This window comes from Acomys minous (assembly GCF_964271855.1).
Source record: "Acomys minous genome assembly, chromosome: 2".
Taxonomy (NCBI): domain Eukaryota; kingdom Metazoa; phylum Chordata; class Mammalia; order Rodentia; family Muridae; genus Acomys; species Acomys minous.
In genome coordinates this window covers 133,780,392-133,796,953 of record NC_140484.1, presented here as the reverse complement: position 1 = coordinate 133,796,953, position 16,562 = coordinate 133,780,392, and the positions used below count along the sequence as shown (strand labels likewise).

Here is a 16,562-nt window from a genome sequence, read left to right as displayed (position 1 = left end):
TTTGTGTTGGATCTCATTGTGCTGCCCAGGCTAGCCTCGAATGCATGATCTTCCTGCCTCAGTTTCCTGAGTTGCTGAGATTATAAGGGTGTACCACAGTGCGGGGCTCTCACATTCATGTTGTTGCTATGGAGGGGCTATCAATGTCTGTGTTTCCAGAAACACTGGTGAGCTTTTCGTCCTAGCACTCATCTATTGACCTGTTTGCTTTCTAGCTAAATAGTACTGTCACCTATGCAAAACAAGTTTCCCCCATGCTCCAAATGCTCACCCTCTCATTACAGCATCAACCAGGCTTTCTGAGTTGAACAGTACCACTGACTGTTCTAGTCTGCATTTCTGGGGCTGTGATTAAACACCGTGACCAAAATCAACTTAGAGGGAGAAAGGAGTTTATTTAGCTTACAGGTCACAGCCCGTTATTGAGAGAAGCTGTGGTGGTTTGAATGAAGATGGACATTATAGGCTAGAATGTCTGAGTGCTTGGCTACCAGTTGGTGGAACTCTTTGGGAGGAATTGGGAGGCGCGCCCTTGTTGGAGGAGGTGTGGCCTTGCTGGAGGAGGCGTGGCCTTGCTGGAGGAGGCGTGGCCTTGCTGGAGGAGGTGTATGACTGAAGGTGGGCTTTGGGGTTTCAAAAGTCCACACCACTGCCAGGTAGTGCTCTCTCCCCCTCCCTCCCTTCCTTCCTCCCTCCCTCTCTCCCTCCTTCTCTCCCTCCCTCTCGCCCTCTCTCTGTCTGCCTGGTTGTGCATCATATGTGAGCTCTCAGCTACTGCTTCAGCACCATGCCTGTCTGCTGCCATACTCCTTTTCATGATGGTGATGGACTCGCTTTCCGAAACTGCAAGCTCCCATTAAACACTTTCCTCTCTAAGTTGCCTTGATCGTGGTCTCTCAGCACAGCCATAGAACAGGAACTAAGATAGGAGCCATGGCAGGCACTCGACACAGGAGCTTGAAGCAGAAGCCTTGGAAACATACTGCTCCCTGCCTTGCTTCTTCCGGTACTGAGTCAGCTTTCTAACGCATCCCAGGACCACCCACAGTGGGCTGGCCTTTCCCACATCAGTCACTAGTGAAGTCGATGCTCCACAGGCATGCATGATGGGAGCAGTCCTTCAATTTAGGTTCCATCTTCCCAGATGTTTGTCAAGTTGACAAGATCAGCCACAACAGTGATGGTAGGCATCTCTCTCTCTCTCTCTCCACAAAGAGAATGCAAACTGAAAATGACTCAAATGATTGCTGAAGACTTTTGAAATGTTATCTTTTCCAAGTCAGTTTTCCATCTAATCCCACTTTGTTGAAGCCGTTTCATTCACAAACGGGCATCATCTATATCAAACACAGTTTTCTGTACTGATTGAAGTAACCATGATTTTTCTCAATAAGTCCTATTGATATGGTGAATTACATTTCTGGGTTTTCTGGGGTGAAAGCATTCTTTCATCCTTTAGGGTAAAATTTTCCATCTGTTTATGATGCATTTTAAAATATTCCATTGCGTCTACATTTTACATAGAAGTTTGGCAGTTCGTAGGCGAAAGTGAGGTGACGTCCATGTGTCGCTGTTGACGCTCTCTGTGTTCTTTCTTTCTGGTTCATATCTATTGTCATTTCTTGCTTTAGGACTATCTCATTTGGAAATCAAGAACAGGCCAGTCTCATAAATGACCTGAAGCATTTTCCAGGAATGGTTTTTATGAATTAGAAACTAACCATTCTTTTCAGCGGCAGTGACTTCGTCTATAAAGCTAACTGGAGAGGGGTGGGGTTTTTTGTTGTTCTTTGTAACAGTTTCATAATGTGTGGTGTGGTGTGGTTTTATTCACCCCTCTCCTTCCCCCCGCCTACCCCTGCTGACTCCTCCATCTCCCAGTGTGTTGGGGGGGGGGTGCGGGGAAGACAGATAGACAGCAGACACACACACACACACACACACACACACACACAGAGAGAGAGAGAGGGAGAGAGAGAGAGAGAGAGAGGGACAGAAGCTCAGGGAGTTTAGTTAAGGTTATGTTATAAGCATGCGCAGGAGGCTATCTGCTGGGGTGCAGCTATCAGTAGCTGCAGCAATAAAGAAACTGACTCCCCTCGCCTGGAAACCATTAATTGCCAAACTCTCCTCATGGAGAGGCGGAGCCGCATGAGCCCCTCCCTAAGAGGAGGTTCTGAGAGGATGTTATACATTATAATTTCACCCCCTTAATGCATATTCATCGATTTCAATCATGCATTCTGTGAGTTTTATATCCGTCTAGAAGTGCGTTCACTCTGTTTAGGTTTTGTTTTAAACCACAATCGAGTTGTCTTTATTCCAGAAGTGAATGCATAGTTTAACAGATGCAAATCAATAAATATATCTAGGCCCTCATCTCTCGCCATGCATAAATGCCAGTGCCAAATGGACCGAAGAATTCACCTGGAACATGGAGCTATGTGGCAGCACACGTCTTTAGTCCCAGCACTCAGGAGGAAGAGGCAGGCATATCTCTATGACTTTAAGGGTAGCCTGGTCTATATAGTGAATTTGAGGGTTATATGGTGAAGCCCTGCCCCCCCCCCCCAAAAGAAAGAAAAAAAATCACAACATAAAACAAAACAAAAAACCATGAAATACTTTAAAAAGAAAGAGTTCAAGATAATGGCACAAGTGCAAACTTTCTGAAAAGAGTTCAGGCCACCAGGAAATAAGGCCAGCAATAAGCAAATGATACCTTCTGAAATCAAAATTATAGCAAGAGAAACGGCCCTGTCTCCGTCAGGATCTGAAATTATGGTTGTAACCATCTTTTATTATGATTTTTGATCCTTTGGTATCTGAAAATGTTTTTCTGCTTCTTTTCTATACTTAGTATAGTTTCATCTTTCTTTCTTCTAAGATTCAATTATTTTTATTTTATATATATGGGTGTTTTGCCTGCATGTATGTCTTTGCACCACATGCATGCAGTACTGGGAAAGGCCAGAAGGGGGCATTATAGCCCCCTGAAGTTGCAACCTGGAGTTGCAACCGAAAGCTGTTGAGTCTCCACATAGATACTGGAAGCCACATGGATACTGGAAGCCAAACTTGGGTCCTCTGGAGGAGCAACTAGGGTTTTCTGCGTCCCCCGGCCCCTCCCCCCACCCCAGCCATCTCTCCAGCGGGGGGGGGGGGGGGAAGGGGGGCTTTTTTTGTCATTCTGATCAGAGATCAGTCTTATTAATCTTCTCAAAGAAACAAGCTGGTGGCTTTGACAATCTTCTCTGTTACTTTTGATATTTTCTACCCAGTATTTACTTACTTCCTTTTGGCTCTGCCTCTAGAGTTGAATCCTTAGCACATTTATTTCACCCGTTTTTAAAAATTGTTTTTCTTTCCTAATGTAAATTTCACTGCTTCAGCCATTTTACAATGTGAAGGGCTTTTACAATCTAATATTACAATGTTACAGTATAAAGAACAAAAATATTCTTTATACAGTTTGTTTGTTTTGTTTTGTTTTTTGAGACAGAGTTTCTCTGTGTAACCTTGGCTGTCCTGGACTTGCTTTGTAGACCAGGCTGGCCTTGAACTCACAGTGATCTGCCTGTGTCTGCCTCCTGATGTGTACCACCATGCCTGGCTTTTTTATGCATTTATTTTAACTGAGAAGAAATTTAATAACAAGCTATTTAGCTCCCAAACCTACAGAAATGTATTCATTCATTTTTTATTATCAATACCCATTAATGTTTATATTTATTATCTTATGATCAGAAAACATTGTGGCCTATGGATCCTTTGTAGGCTGCTGTGTGGCTCCCTCGTTGGTCTGTTTCTCAAATATTCTGTGTGTGCAGGAACATGGTGGGTTCCCTAGTGAGTGCTGATGATGTGTGCAGCCGTTTTGCATTCCAGCCTCCAGCAAATGCTGTTGAGAATTCTGACAACCTGATTCAGTCTTGCTTCTGGAAATTTTCTGGATTTTCTTTGTATTAGTGACCTGAAATTCCTGAACTAATGTACCTCACTGTTCAGTTTTCCCCTCCACATTCTGCGATGGCTACACTCTGATGCCTTTCATCTTAGGTCTCCCATCCCCCCCTTTTTTACATTTGCATGCATTCTTTTTGACTCGTTTTTTAAGACAAATTGGCCCGGAACTTATTTTGTAACCTAGGTTTGCCTTGAGCTCACGGTCCTCCTCCACCTTGGTGATCCAAGTTCCTGGACGGCAGGCATGGGTCCCAAAGCCTGGCTCAAACCCTGACTATCTACACACATTTCCTCTCTCTTATCGGAACCACTTGGTACCTGGATGCAGACACTTCCATCTTGTACAACTCTTACAGTCACTGTCACACCAATTCCTGGTCCCTCCCCACTCACTGCCTTTGTCAAGAGCTGCTCTAGCTGATGTCAAATTTCCCTCTCTCTCCAGCAGCGCCCACTACGGCCCCTCTCCACCCCACCCATTGGTTTTTCATGCCTGGCACTTCTACCCAGCTCTTTCATAATGATTTCTTGCTCTAGCTTCATGTTGCTATTATCTTCCCTTATCTCCTTAAGTAAATTTAAAGCATTTATTTTAGAGCAGAGCCCATCTGTTCCAGCAAGTCTGCCTCACATTTCTCTGTGCTGCCTGGTTCTCCATCTTTCTTTTAACCAGTGAGCCAGGATCAGTCTTGGAGGCACCCTTGGAGGTAAAGAGCCCTGGGGGATGAGCTATAGATGGGCCCCCGTGTGTGTTGGAGTCTTGACTTTAAGGCAAGGGGTGACTCCAAGCATCCCACAGCCACAGTAGGATGCTGTGGGGTTCCTGACTGGAGGCTCCAAGCAGGACCATGAGAGGACGCCGCCTCTCGGGATGCGCACAGCCGTCAGGGCAGACAGGAATTCAGCAGGCAGCCTGGGGTGCTTTCCTCCATCCCAGCTTCTCACTTTGTTCCCTCCTCGTGCCCAGGGCACCCCTGGCTGCTGTCCTTGGGTCCTAGACTCCCTCACTTCTCACTTGTTTCTAAAGTTTCTCCCTGTCCACCAGTTGCTGCTGAGAGCCCGGCCTCTGGGGCAGTGGCTGCCCTATCTCCCTGGGGACCCAGTTCCTCTTACTCCTGAATTTCTCTAATCTGGCACCTGTCGCCACCAGAACATTGCGACATGGGTGTAAAACAGCCTCTCTGCACCCCCTCTCAATTCCCTTTACCCTATTTGACCATCTCATACCATCTTTGGTTCACCCATCCAGGACCCCACACTCACCCCAAGCCCCTTCTTAAAGAGACCGAGCACTGAGAGGGGAGGGTCAACAGTGATGAGGGGCTGAGGTGTCAAAGAAGCCCCCACTGCCCCCCCACCTCCCAGCCTGCCCTTCAAGCCTGTCCGCAGCCTCCTCACCCTCCCTGCCTGCCCTCCCGCCTCACTTCAAGTCACCCTTGTGCCTAGGCTCCTCCTGCCTCTGCTGCCTCTTGCGTGCTGCGGTCAGTGCTGCCTTCAGGGCTCTCTTACAGCAGTCTCGGGGCATTCTTTCACACGCAGAGGAAGGGAGATATCAGTTCTCCCCACACCTGACCACAAAGCCTGTCCTGCCTTCCTCAAGGGCCCCAGGGAGAGACCACTCAGCAGGTAGACCCCTCCCCTCCCCACCCCCAGGGATATGGGCTAGCATGCTGGTGGAACTGGTAGACCTCCTTCCTGTTCAGAGAACAGCCTTAGGGGATGCTGTGTTAGGGTGTTGGCTATGTAAGGTCTGCATGTGGTGATGACTGTGTGTAACAGAATGGACATAGGGGGCCTCTCTCTGTCTCTGTCTCTGTCTGTGTGTGTGTGTGTGTGTGTGTGTGTGTGTGTGTGTGTGTGTGTTGATATGGGAATGCTGCTTTGCGATTGAGTGTGAGAGGGGCTTATATAGGTGAACAGGAGAGGAGTTAATTAAGGAACCTTTCCCTGACCTCTGGGGTTGCAGTGGTGGCGCCACCTGGTGGCCATGGCAACACTACCCTCCACCTCACCCCCGCAATCCCTTAACTAGGTCCATGTGCACATACTAGCTCCTTCTTTGGGGGCTCAACCCACTTGCTTGTCACCCATATGCTCTACCACTGTACTATCCAAACTGCAGATGGAGCCCCTGCCCTCCAGGATAGGCTTCTATCCGATAGAAGGAGAGGCCTTGGAGAGGAGCCAGACATGCTGGGCTGGCTCACAGCCTAGTCCTGGCAAAGCACCTCTCCAAACCTCAGACCACTCAGCTGCATAATGGGTCAGTGGCATCTTTACCACAAGATCTTGTGATGTTTAAATGAAATGCCAACTGGAACCATTAAGTCTGGAAGGCAGGACAGTTACAAGAGGCCAACGGGCCTGGCTTTGTGTCGTGCGACCTTACGAGGGCTGACTGCAGGCTCTATATAGAGGTAGCCCTTCCCCCACCCAGCCTTGTCTCTGCTCCTAGCCTTCATCCCTGACATCCCCCAGGCAGCTGCCCTGACCACCCTGGCAGACAGTTCAGTCAGACCCTGGCAGACAGTTCAGTCAGAGCTCCTCCCCCCAACACAGGGGTAACGTGGGGACGAATAACATTTACGGCTTCCATGGGGTACAGGGACCCCAGCTCTCAGTGTGTTTTTCACCTCTCTCTCTCTCTCTCTCTCTCTCTCTCTCTCTCTCTCTCTCTCTCTCTCTCTCTCTCTCCCCAACCACAGTCCACTGTCCTTCAAGCCAGCATCTCACAAGTCCACTCCTCACCCACCAAGGTCCAGCCTACACCCACCATAGCAGGTACCACAGGTTGGCCTCTGGGACCTTTCTGGGCTAGCCTTACCCCCTTGTCTCTATACTCCTTCCCAAGTCAACTGTCCTTCATCTGTGCCTTTGTGGGGGGCAGCTCTTCTACCACAGGGCCCCCCTCTTCTACCTCTAGGGCATCTGCTCATCCTACAGCGCCACTGTGGTTCCCAGGCTCTCGAGAGCCCTCCCGGCACACCTGGACCTAGCACCCAGGAACCTGTGGCTAAGTTGGATCTGTCTCCTCCATCTAGCTGTGAGACCGATCGGGCCACAGAGAAAGGGCAGGTTAGCACACACCCTGACCCAGAGTTCTGCATGCACAGAAAATGATATTCAGGCTGTTGGCCTAATTTGCTGGCCAAGGGGGGATATCACAGCCTAGGCCTAAAGGGTGTACAGGTGGAGAGGAGCAGCAAAGCCCCCTTGGTTTTACAGTCAGGTGTTTTCCTCTGGTGTCTAAAGGCTTATGGAGGAGTTCTGGGTACGTGCTCAGCACTGAGGGTCACATGCAGAACAGTTGTATCCACCTGCACCGACCCTAGTGTCAGCCTAGCACCACTAAGCTAACCATCCCTTCCAGTCTTGGACCAAGCACTGACCCCTAGCCTAGCTTGGGAGCCCATGTCTCTGAGAAGACAGAAAGCCTAGGGGAGTTCAAAGCAGGACTGGGCAGAGGTCACATGAAACCTACATCTGGAGGCCAGGGACCAGGCTGGCCATCCTGAGGCTCAGCCTTGACAGTTGATTCCAAACCTCCCAGCTGTGAGTGGAGGCAGCACTTAGGCTCTGTGTTCCCAGAGGTGAGGCTGGCATCCCAGGACATTGCTGTTGTCATAGGACAAGCCCTAGGGGTCTCCTCGAAAGGAGACCAATGTTTAGGCTGCACTGATCATTGTTGGCTGAGAGGATGTGATGAGCAGGGAGGTGGGTAGGAGGGGCTAGGCAAATTGAGGGGAGGAGCCTTCTCACAGTTCCTGGCACAGAGCTCACTGCTCTTTGTGCAGCAGCAAATGCCCACACAGGTGGGCAAGCAAGGAGGACACAGACACCAACCAGTGTCAAATCTGGCATGGCGATTCACACACACTCAGAGAAACTGGGATGTGGAATTGATGGTTACCCAGGCAACCCCACAGCTAAAGAGGCTCTGAGATCCAGGTGAATGGGCGTTATGACCAGGGCAGACCAGCATGCAGAGGTGCGGAAGGTCACTTCCTCCAAGCAGCTTCCCTGGTTGCTTCTGACTCTCAGGTCTTTCTCTCCCGCCCACAGTTTGCCAACTGATGCACTCTCTTGCCATTTCATACCTGAGCCTGCTGTGTGCCAACAACCCCTAGCCCTCATCTCTGCCCAGGAATTATCTCAATAGGTCTATGGCACCTCCACCCCCCAAATAGGGGTGCCCCAGAAGAGGGATTAGGCACTAGAAGTAGAGGCTTTGGTGGTCAGTTTCTAGGGACACTTGCCTGTGTGCCAGCATTTCCCCTCCACCTAATATACAGACAGAGTCCACAGACAACCTCCTGGGGGAGGGTTGGTAGAAAGAAATAGATTTATTCTCATGTACAAAGCACTCAGCCCACGGGACCACATACAACAGGTGCACAGAGTCCTAGAAAAAACGCATCTCTCTAAAGGCAACTCAGAGTAGGTAAGGCAGGTGGCCCCTCCCCCACCCACAACACACACAGAACAAAACAGAAGAGAAGCCAGTGACCACTCACCCAAGAGGCCCAGCCCTGGGGGCGGGGGGAGTCTCTTGAGCCCCCGGGGGCACAATGTGGATATGGCCTTGAAGAGGAGAAAAGCCCTGCAGGGTGAGGCCAGGCCCCTCCCTGGTAGCAGGAATGGGAGAGGAGCTCAGGCCAATGGGGTACACACTCAGAGGAAAAAAGGGTTAGGCTCTCTGTGCCTTAGGGTGGCAGAGCATACCACAACCACTCATGGACTCCACAGAACTATAGAGACTTTGACCTGTCTAGTGATCCTGTCTTGCCTAGTTAGGGAAAGGAACTTGCTTCAGGTCATACCACCTGAAGGACACGTAAGGGGCTGTCTCCCAGTGTGAGGATCCTTCCTGCCCATCATTCGTGTCATTTCTGCTGGAGTGTGTTCTCCCCCAGAGCACTGAGCTACCCGGCTATCTGCTCCCTGCAAGGGTCTCAATCCTACTAGAAGCACAGAGGTGTCCTCAGGATACCTTCTCCCTATGGCTATTTCTAGCTGGTGACTCTTTCCCCCTCTGCCCACTCAGCAATCTCACCTTCTTCCATGAGGCTCTCAGAGTCCCCAGGGAGCAGGGATTCCTCCAGGAAAACAAGGGGACTGACCTAGAGGGTTATAACGGCGTCACAGAAGGAGCCCTGACGCTGCTCAGAAGTGGAGTGGTTTGGGCAAGACTGGGCCCGGGATAGTCAGAGGTGCAGAGCGGCATCCATTGCCCCTGGTCACCACTGTGCTCTTGTAGAACAAATGGCCAAGTCTGTGTGAGACTGGGAATCTTGCTTCCCTTCTACAGATGAGAAAGCTGAGGCCCAGGAAGGGTGGTGTATGCCAGGTCACAGGAGGCATCCTGGCCTAGAACCCAGGACCCATGGCTCTGGTTCCCAATGCGTCAGACAGACTGGTAGAGATTTGCGGAAGGAGGGCAGGGCAGGGAGGGTCCTCAGAGGGGAATCACTCAGCCTCGAGGCTGCAGCAGCCATTGACAGGAGCCCTAGTGCCGTCCAAATCGGGCACCTCATATTCCTCATCCAGGAAATCCAGTGAGTTGTTACTGGGGAGGCCTCGAATGGTGAACTTGTGGGACACCTTGGTCCAGTGCTCACGGTTGGAGGCCACGCGCTCATACAGCTCCGCTGCCTTGGGGAACAGGTCTTGTAACAGCCTGGGGGTGGGTGCAGGGGATGGGGTCAGAGGCCAGAAAACAGAGCACGGACAGCAAGAAAAATGAGGGCTAGGCCACAGGTGGCACTTCCACACAGTGTGAAGACCCCTCTCCACAGGGGTCTGAGGAGGAAGAGAGGTAGACCCGGGCTGCCCTGCCCTCTCTACACATGGTTCCCACTGTGCCCGCTCCCCTCATCCCTGCACCCCACCCCACCCCACCCCAGGAAGCTCACTTGTAGATGGGCATGGCGATGTGCTCCATGAAACTGATCTGCAGCTCAGGGATGTAGGCCTTCTCCCGGTCCATCATCTCCATTGGCCTGTTGCCCATGGCCTTCTCCTGAAGGCACCAGGTCATGAGGCCTGCCCCCTCAGGGACCAGGTAGGGCCAGCTAAACCAAGCCCTCCCAGCCTCACTGGCCAGGAACAATCCACCCACCAAACACACACCACCACCACCACCACCACCCTGGGCATCCTGAGGTCCCCTGACACATACCAAGTCTCCCTGGGAGAAGAACTCTTTGTAGATCAGCTCCTAAAGGCAATGACCTCATCACCTTCTGTAAGTGGCATCTGTCCACCAAAGCCCATCCCCATGGGGGGAGGGGTGGGGGAAGGGGCAAACCAAAGCCCGATGTCTCTGTGGCACTCAGTAGATGGCCAAGCACAGTGACTGGTTCCTGTGCATTTCCCACCAGCCACTAATTTCTTATGTGACCCTCGGTAAGCCAGTGCACATCTGTCAGTCATTCCATCTGCTGCCCTGAGGCAGTCTGTGTTTCTGACTCCCCAAAATACAGTCAGGCTAAATTCAGCACAGAAAGGTATTCAGGTTCCTGTGGGGGAGTGGGGGTGGGGGGGTGGGCATACAGCGCTGGGCAGAAGGCATATAGCTTGTGCTTCCTGAGGTCGGAGGGCGGGTCCTTACCGCAATCTTTCTGGTGGTCTTCCAGCCCTTTGTCTGGTCAGAGAGGTCACAGGAGGTCATGAGGAGGCACAGGAGAAGCCTGTGATGCTGCTTGTTGGTTCTGTCATAGCCCACTGTTTGGGGGGGACAATGGAGTCAAGCAGAAGGGTCTCCAGGCCCCTTGCCCCTCCTGAGAACAAGGGCCCTATGGCCTGTGCCAAAGTGTGTCTGGAGGGTCCCATGGAGAGCAAGCACAACTAATGGAAGCCAGAAAGCCAGTACTGGGTCTGCCCGGAGGGACACCATAGCCAGGAATGCATTAAAGATGGGACAGGACCACTGCAGATGTTCAGGTGGGCAGAGCGCCATGCTAAACCACCCATCCGTCCCCAGCAGCGAGGTATGGTACCTTCAGCCATTTTCTGCAGGTCCTTGAAGATGCGGAGGTGGTGTGCCAGGTCCGTGGCCAGGATGATGTCCCTCATCAGGTCCAGCATGCGCTGATAGTCCTGGAAAGTGTCAGGGGAGGGCCATCATGACCCCTTGCTGCACACACTCCCATCCACTCCAAGCGGGGTGAGCTTCCCTCTGTCTAGCCAGTCCCCAGCTTCCACCAAGCACACCCCCCACCACCCCATCACCTTCCGGGAAAAGTGGTCAAAGATGTTGCAGCCGTGGGTGTTAAGGATGGCAATGGCCTGGGCGAAGTGATGCCTCTGTGGGGAGAGGAGAGACAGGCCCCACTGGGTCAAAAGTGTCCCCCCTCCCCAGAGGCTCCCAGAGAGCCTTAGTAGGTTGTGCCCACCCCCAGCTCAGCAGATCAGGTAGGAAGTGGAGTTAGGGTCCCCATTCCCTTCATGAGCGCTCTATTTGAACCCTCTATAGCCCTGGGCAAGTCCCTAGCCAGCTCCATGACTCAAAGCCGACAGCTGTCACCTGAAGGAATTTGATAAGGTATATGCTCAGAGGGGCTCACAGCCTGGAAGACAATTCTGAAATGATTTCTTGATGTCCTGGACACTAATTTATGCAGGAAAATATTTTGTTTTCTGACAAGGGAAGGCAGGGGGGGGAGGCGAGGGCAAGGCCCTGTCTCCTGATAGTGAAGGGTTGTCATTTGGGAGGAGGAGCAGGCTCATCCCAGGGGACAGAGGGCAGAACCAGAGCTGCCACCAAGGCAGCCTGGGAGACAGTGAGCACACATATCTCCATGGGTATGCAAACAGGGTGCCTCCTCCCGAGGGTGCTGTGGGAGGCAGCCTGGGGCAAGGTGACCTTCGAAATGTGGCTCAGACGGCTCAGATCTTGTTCCTGACCGAAGATGCTGATGGCGAGCAGACCGGTGGCCCGACCCCCACCGCCCCCCTCCCACAATCTAAGGCTAAACTGGCCCAGGCCTGAAGAGGTGAGGCAGGTTTGAGGGGGCAGCCCTGCTCTGTTCCTACTGGTTTTGCAAATCTGGCTCAGGCTGACCCAGTGACCCTAGTCTTGTCACTAGTCTCACCCCAACCTATTCCTGTTTTATGAAAGTGAGGCCCACAAGGCACAACTCCCACAGCCTCGCTGCGGAACATGACTCGAGAAAAGTCTAGCTGGCAAGTCGCTGGCCCTTGGGGATCCAGAACAGGGGCTGGACAGGATGGCCACTTACCTCCATGACAGACCCTTCCGAGCTGTAGAGGGCAGCCAACACAGATTTCTGGAAAAGTCCATAAAAGCTCCCATTACCCCTCCCATCTGAATGAGTGTGGGCACCTCTCACTGGGGGGCTCCCTCCTCTCGCCCCAGCTGTTCCTCTCACTGCCATTTCTCCTCAGGCGGAGAAGGGCAAGGCAGAGGGTCCCCGTTGAGAAGAGGGCAGGCTCTCACCGAGGCCACCTGGAAGGAGTTGTTTGTGCCTCTGTGGTCCAGGTCATGACACATGCAGGAAATAAACAAGGCAAAGATCTCGATGTCCCTAGGTGGGAAGCAGAAAAGAGAAATGTCACCCAGAGCTTCCTCCCCGGGTGCCTCAGAGAAGAGACAGCTGGATGAGATGCCCAGGGGCCATCCAGTCAGAAGGTTCCGGAAAGCAGCTCCCCTTTGGAGTGTGGCAGCCCTGGGGGCGAGGGGGGGGGGGGGAATCAGGCCCATGATCCTCTGCCACTGAGCAGATCCCTTGTGGAAGGGGGCGGGGCTGTTCAGTATTCCTCCGTCCCCCACAAAAAGGACAGGATGAGTAACTGTGTAAAGGGCTGGCCACACAGTGGGGCTTCGTTACTGGAAGGACAGCCACTCACTCGAGGTAGTTGGAGAGTTCCAGATTCTTGTACAGTAGGTAGCAAAAGTGAGAGACAGAAAAGGCGTGCATCCAGTTGTGGTAGGGTGGATCCCGGTAGCCTTTTTTCACCATCAGGCAGAACCTGGGGGAGGAGCCAAGGCAGCAGAGGGGCCTCAGCCTCTCCTTCTCCTCCTCTTCCTCCTCCTCTGGGGAGCCCTCCAGACTCTGCCCATTACATTTTCTTGCCTTTATTCATGCTCCAGTGTCTGAGAATGGCTTCTCATTCGCAGGTCCCTCCCCTCTCCCACAAATTCAGCCGTCTCCCCTCCAAGAACACACTAGACATGACATTGGAGGACAGTGGAAAGCGCTGGGGCACATACCGGGCCAGAGTAGGGCAGTCGATTTTGTAGTTATTGATGAAATTCATATCTTGCAGCATGCTCAGGATGGCCTGGAAAGCAGAGAGAGGAAGTGTCAGAGGGGCTGTCACTATCCACATGGGGCTCCTGTCACCACCCCTTGAAGCCTCATACTCAAAAATGTAGATTCTTTAAAACTCCAAATGTAAACTGAAGATCAATTAAATAGATGAACAGCCATGTGCATCGAACCGTGAGCTGTCCGAAATGTAAGGGATCCAAGAGCTAAGACTTCTTTTTTGTTTTGTTCTGTTTTCCTCAGACAGGGTTTCTCTGTGTAGCCTTGGCTGTCCTGGACTCATTTTGTAGACCAGGCTGGCCTCGAACTCACAGCAATCCACCTTATCCCTGCCTCCCTGAGTGCTGGGATTACAGATGTGCACCACCGTGCCTCGCTTAAGCAAAGACTTCTTGGAAGCAAGTTCACACATAATCTAAGCTTACAAGAACAGGCACAGTGTCACAAGCCTCAAGGCCACACACCTAGGGCAGCTTTGGGCCACCATCTAGCCCATTGCTGTCCCCTAAGCAGTCCCATGGCCCCCATGACAGCAAACAGCATGCCCAGCCTATCTCTGAAGAAGCCTCCATAGCCTTCTTGGAGCTCCTGTCTCACCTGGAAGTTCTTACGTACATCTAACTGACATCTATACTTTGTAACCCTCCATCCTCACCCCCAGCTAGGCTGAGAAGGGCCACCTCACCATAGAAGTGTCGTCCTCAGGCAAGGAGCGAGGAGTATAGGTGAAGTTGGCAAAGTTGGAGTCAATGGCAGCCACGGGTTGGATACCGTCGTGGAGAAGTTTGGTGTACTCATCATCAGAGACCTAGGGCACAGGTGAACAGTGACTGCCATATGCTCTACGCTAAGGCCTGGAATGGGACTGGGGTATCGGCAGCTAGGACCGTGCAGGGATGCAGGACCTTTGCAGCCAGAGAGCTGTAAGGGAAAGCCCTGAGCAAGGTCCTCAGCCTTCAGACACTCCCCAAGTGGGGCGTACTCTCTGGACATGGGGTGAGGGCAGCTGTCTGAACCAAATTCCCCCTCTCCCCCCTTCGAGTGAAAGCCCACTGGCTGCCTCCAGACTGGGCTGAGAAACAGGCTCAGGAGAGGGGTGTGAGAAAGCTAGGGAGGCCCCTTAGGCAGAGCAGGAGGCCAAGTATTGGTATTGGCTTTTTTTTTTTTTTTCATATCATCTAGAGTGAGCAACAAGAAAGCTCAGCCTGGACCCAGGTTGCAGAGGATTCTGAAAGTCAGGGAAGAAGTGTGGAGCAGGCGGCCCCAAGACCCTAAGAAGAACAGAAGCTCCAAGCAAGCCTCACCTTCATGTGGTACATCATCATCTCATTGGCCAGGTGGCTGCGGTACTGGGCCTCATTCACCTTTTTGTATAGGAGAGACTGGAGGGAGAAAAAGATGGGGCTGGAGTTGCAGGCTGTGACAGCCTCAGATGCCCAGAACCTGGCACGAAGGGGGCAGACTGTAGAAGTTCTCCTTCCTGTCACACTGGAGGCCCAATATAAACCATTAGCAGCAGCCCAGTCTTCAGGCTCCACCCCCACTCTTGTCCAGCTCTCTCACTGGCCGGCTCCTTAGTGGAGAGCAGAAAGGAGGGGTTAAACTCAGGAACCTAACTGAATTTGCAGAAATCCCCAACAGTTGCCAAAAAGACGCTGACTAGTAGATTGGGTTGGAATTGCTGGGGGAGGGGTAGCAACAGGGTTTTGTATGTGTCTGTTGGGTTTTTTGGTTTGTGGAGCTCAGGCTGGCCTCCAATTGCCATGTAGCCATGGTTTTGAACTCCTGATCCTCCTGCTGTTCCCTCTCAAGCTCTGAGATTATAGACCCATACCACCAGCCCAGCAGAACTAGGTGGGTTTTGGTTTTGTTTCTTTTCCTTTCTTTTTCATGATCCTCAGAAGCTGCGTGGACAAGTACCGGAAATAGTATGCCCAGCTTTCCAGCTGAAGGAGCCAGGCGGGGTGGCTAGCGTGTGAGGCAGGCTACACAGCACACCACTCACTGGGATCTGAGCCCTGAGCATGGACAGGCCAGAGCAACCAGAGCCAATGTGGGGAGTAAAAAGGGGACCCTCCCTGCCCCAGCCATGCTCCCTCACGTGGGCGATGCTGATGCCGCAGTAGATGGAAAAGGCTGTGGCCAGGTCTTCATCGAACTTGCTGAACCATGGTCCATTGATCTTGTTCACCAGCTCAGCCACGCCGATGACCTCTGGGAAGAAAGAGAAGACAGGAACCGCTGGTGACTGGGGTCCAGTGGGACCTGCCTTCTCCTAACTCCCCTGCAAGTAATGGCTCAAGCAATCCCAATCTCAGCTCCCGGACCCTAGTAGATCTGAAGGAAACTAAGAGGACCTTCCGCTACGCCCCGCCCCGGCCCCGCCCCGCCCCCGCCCCTCCAGGCTCTGTCCCCATCCCCTGGAGGCAACTAGTCAGCACCCTGGTTCTCGTTCTTGATGGGGAAGCAGAGAATGTTGCGAGTGCGGAAGCCGGTGCTGTCGTCTACACCGCGATAGAAGAGCGGATGGGCGTATGCATCTGGGATGTTCAGGATCTGGCCCGTGGTGGCCACATGGCCCGCGATACCCTGGTCCGCCGGGATGCGGATCTCATAGCTCTGCCCAGATAGGGATGGAGCAGAAAGCAAGAACTTAAGTCTGGCTGTAGACAACCTTCAAATGTGGCTTGCTCCCCGCCCCTCCCCCCGCCCCCGCCCGGGCCCCTTGCATACTCCCGGACACCCGCCCTACTTCCTCACCTCGTCATCCACTACGCCGCCATCAAACACCTTGGCCACCAGCTCGTTCTGATCCAGCAAGAACACGGAGCAGCTGTGGAGTAAAGTGGTTGGTTTTGTGGGGTCCTGACGTCCCTCCAACCATGTATGACTAGAGCAGCGATTTCTGAGGTCCTGGAGAGTGTCCTGAAGTGCCTTCATTCATCTGCTTTTTATGTGTATTGTATTGCATTGCATTGCATTGTATTGTATTGTATTTAGTTCTTACTACGTGTCATAGAAACCCATGGCAAGCAAAGCTAATGCTGTCCCGGCTGAAATAAGGGTGTAGTCATAAGGGAACGCCAGATAAGAAGACAGAGAGGGGACAGAGGTGGTGAGGACTGAGGCTTCGCTCCTTCTCCCCACACCATGCCACTTCTGCTCACATCTCTGCGTTGCTGAGGTTTCTGGCCTCCGTGATGATCTCCTGTAGCAGGACAGAGACATCATCTGGAGGGGGAGAGGAGAGCAGAAGCACCATGAGACCTGGGGAATGCCAAGCAAGCCCATGTCCCCTCCCCAAAC

The 16,562-nt window shown here is 52.4% G+C and overlaps 1 protein-coding gene across 5 annotated transcripts in view; it reads right to left on the bottom strand.

Annotated features, from left to right (window-relative positions):
• Positions 1-8,290: 8,290 nt before the first annotated feature.
• Positions 8,291-16,562, bottom strand: part of PDE2A (phosphodiesterase 2A) — a 91,753-nt gene continuing 83,481 nt past the window's right edge. For all 5 annotated transcript variants that reach the window (XM_084772009.1, XM_084772011.1, XM_084772013.1 and 2 more), the window contains 16 exons: positions 16,424-16,487; positions 16,017-16,089; positions 15,698-15,875; positions 15,358-15,470; positions 14,561-14,638; positions 13,942-14,064; positions 13,199-13,269; positions 12,835-12,957; positions 12,425-12,512; positions 12,207-12,254; positions 11,197-11,271; positions 10,965-11,064; positions 10,577-10,689; positions 10,145-10,183; positions 9,879-9,985; positions 8,291-9,643 (listed from right to left, as the gene is read on the bottom strand). In XM_084772009.1, coding sequence (XP_084628135.1) covers positions 9,433-9,643; positions 9,879-9,985; positions 10,145-10,183; positions 10,577-10,689; positions 10,965-11,064; positions 11,197-11,271; positions 12,207-12,254; positions 12,425-12,512; positions 12,835-12,957; positions 13,199-13,269; positions 13,942-14,064; positions 14,561-14,638; positions 15,358-15,470; positions 15,698-15,875; positions 16,017-16,089; positions 16,424-16,487 — 1,604 coding nt within the window. In that variant the 3' untranslated portion in view covers positions 8,291-9,432. The remainder of the gene's footprint in view (positions 9,644-9,878; positions 9,986-10,144; positions 10,184-10,576; positions 10,690-10,964; positions 11,065-11,196; positions 11,272-12,206; positions 12,255-12,424; positions 12,513-12,834; positions 12,958-13,198; positions 13,270-13,941; positions 14,065-14,560; positions 14,639-15,357; positions 15,471-15,697; positions 15,876-16,016; positions 16,090-16,423; positions 16,488-16,562) is intronic.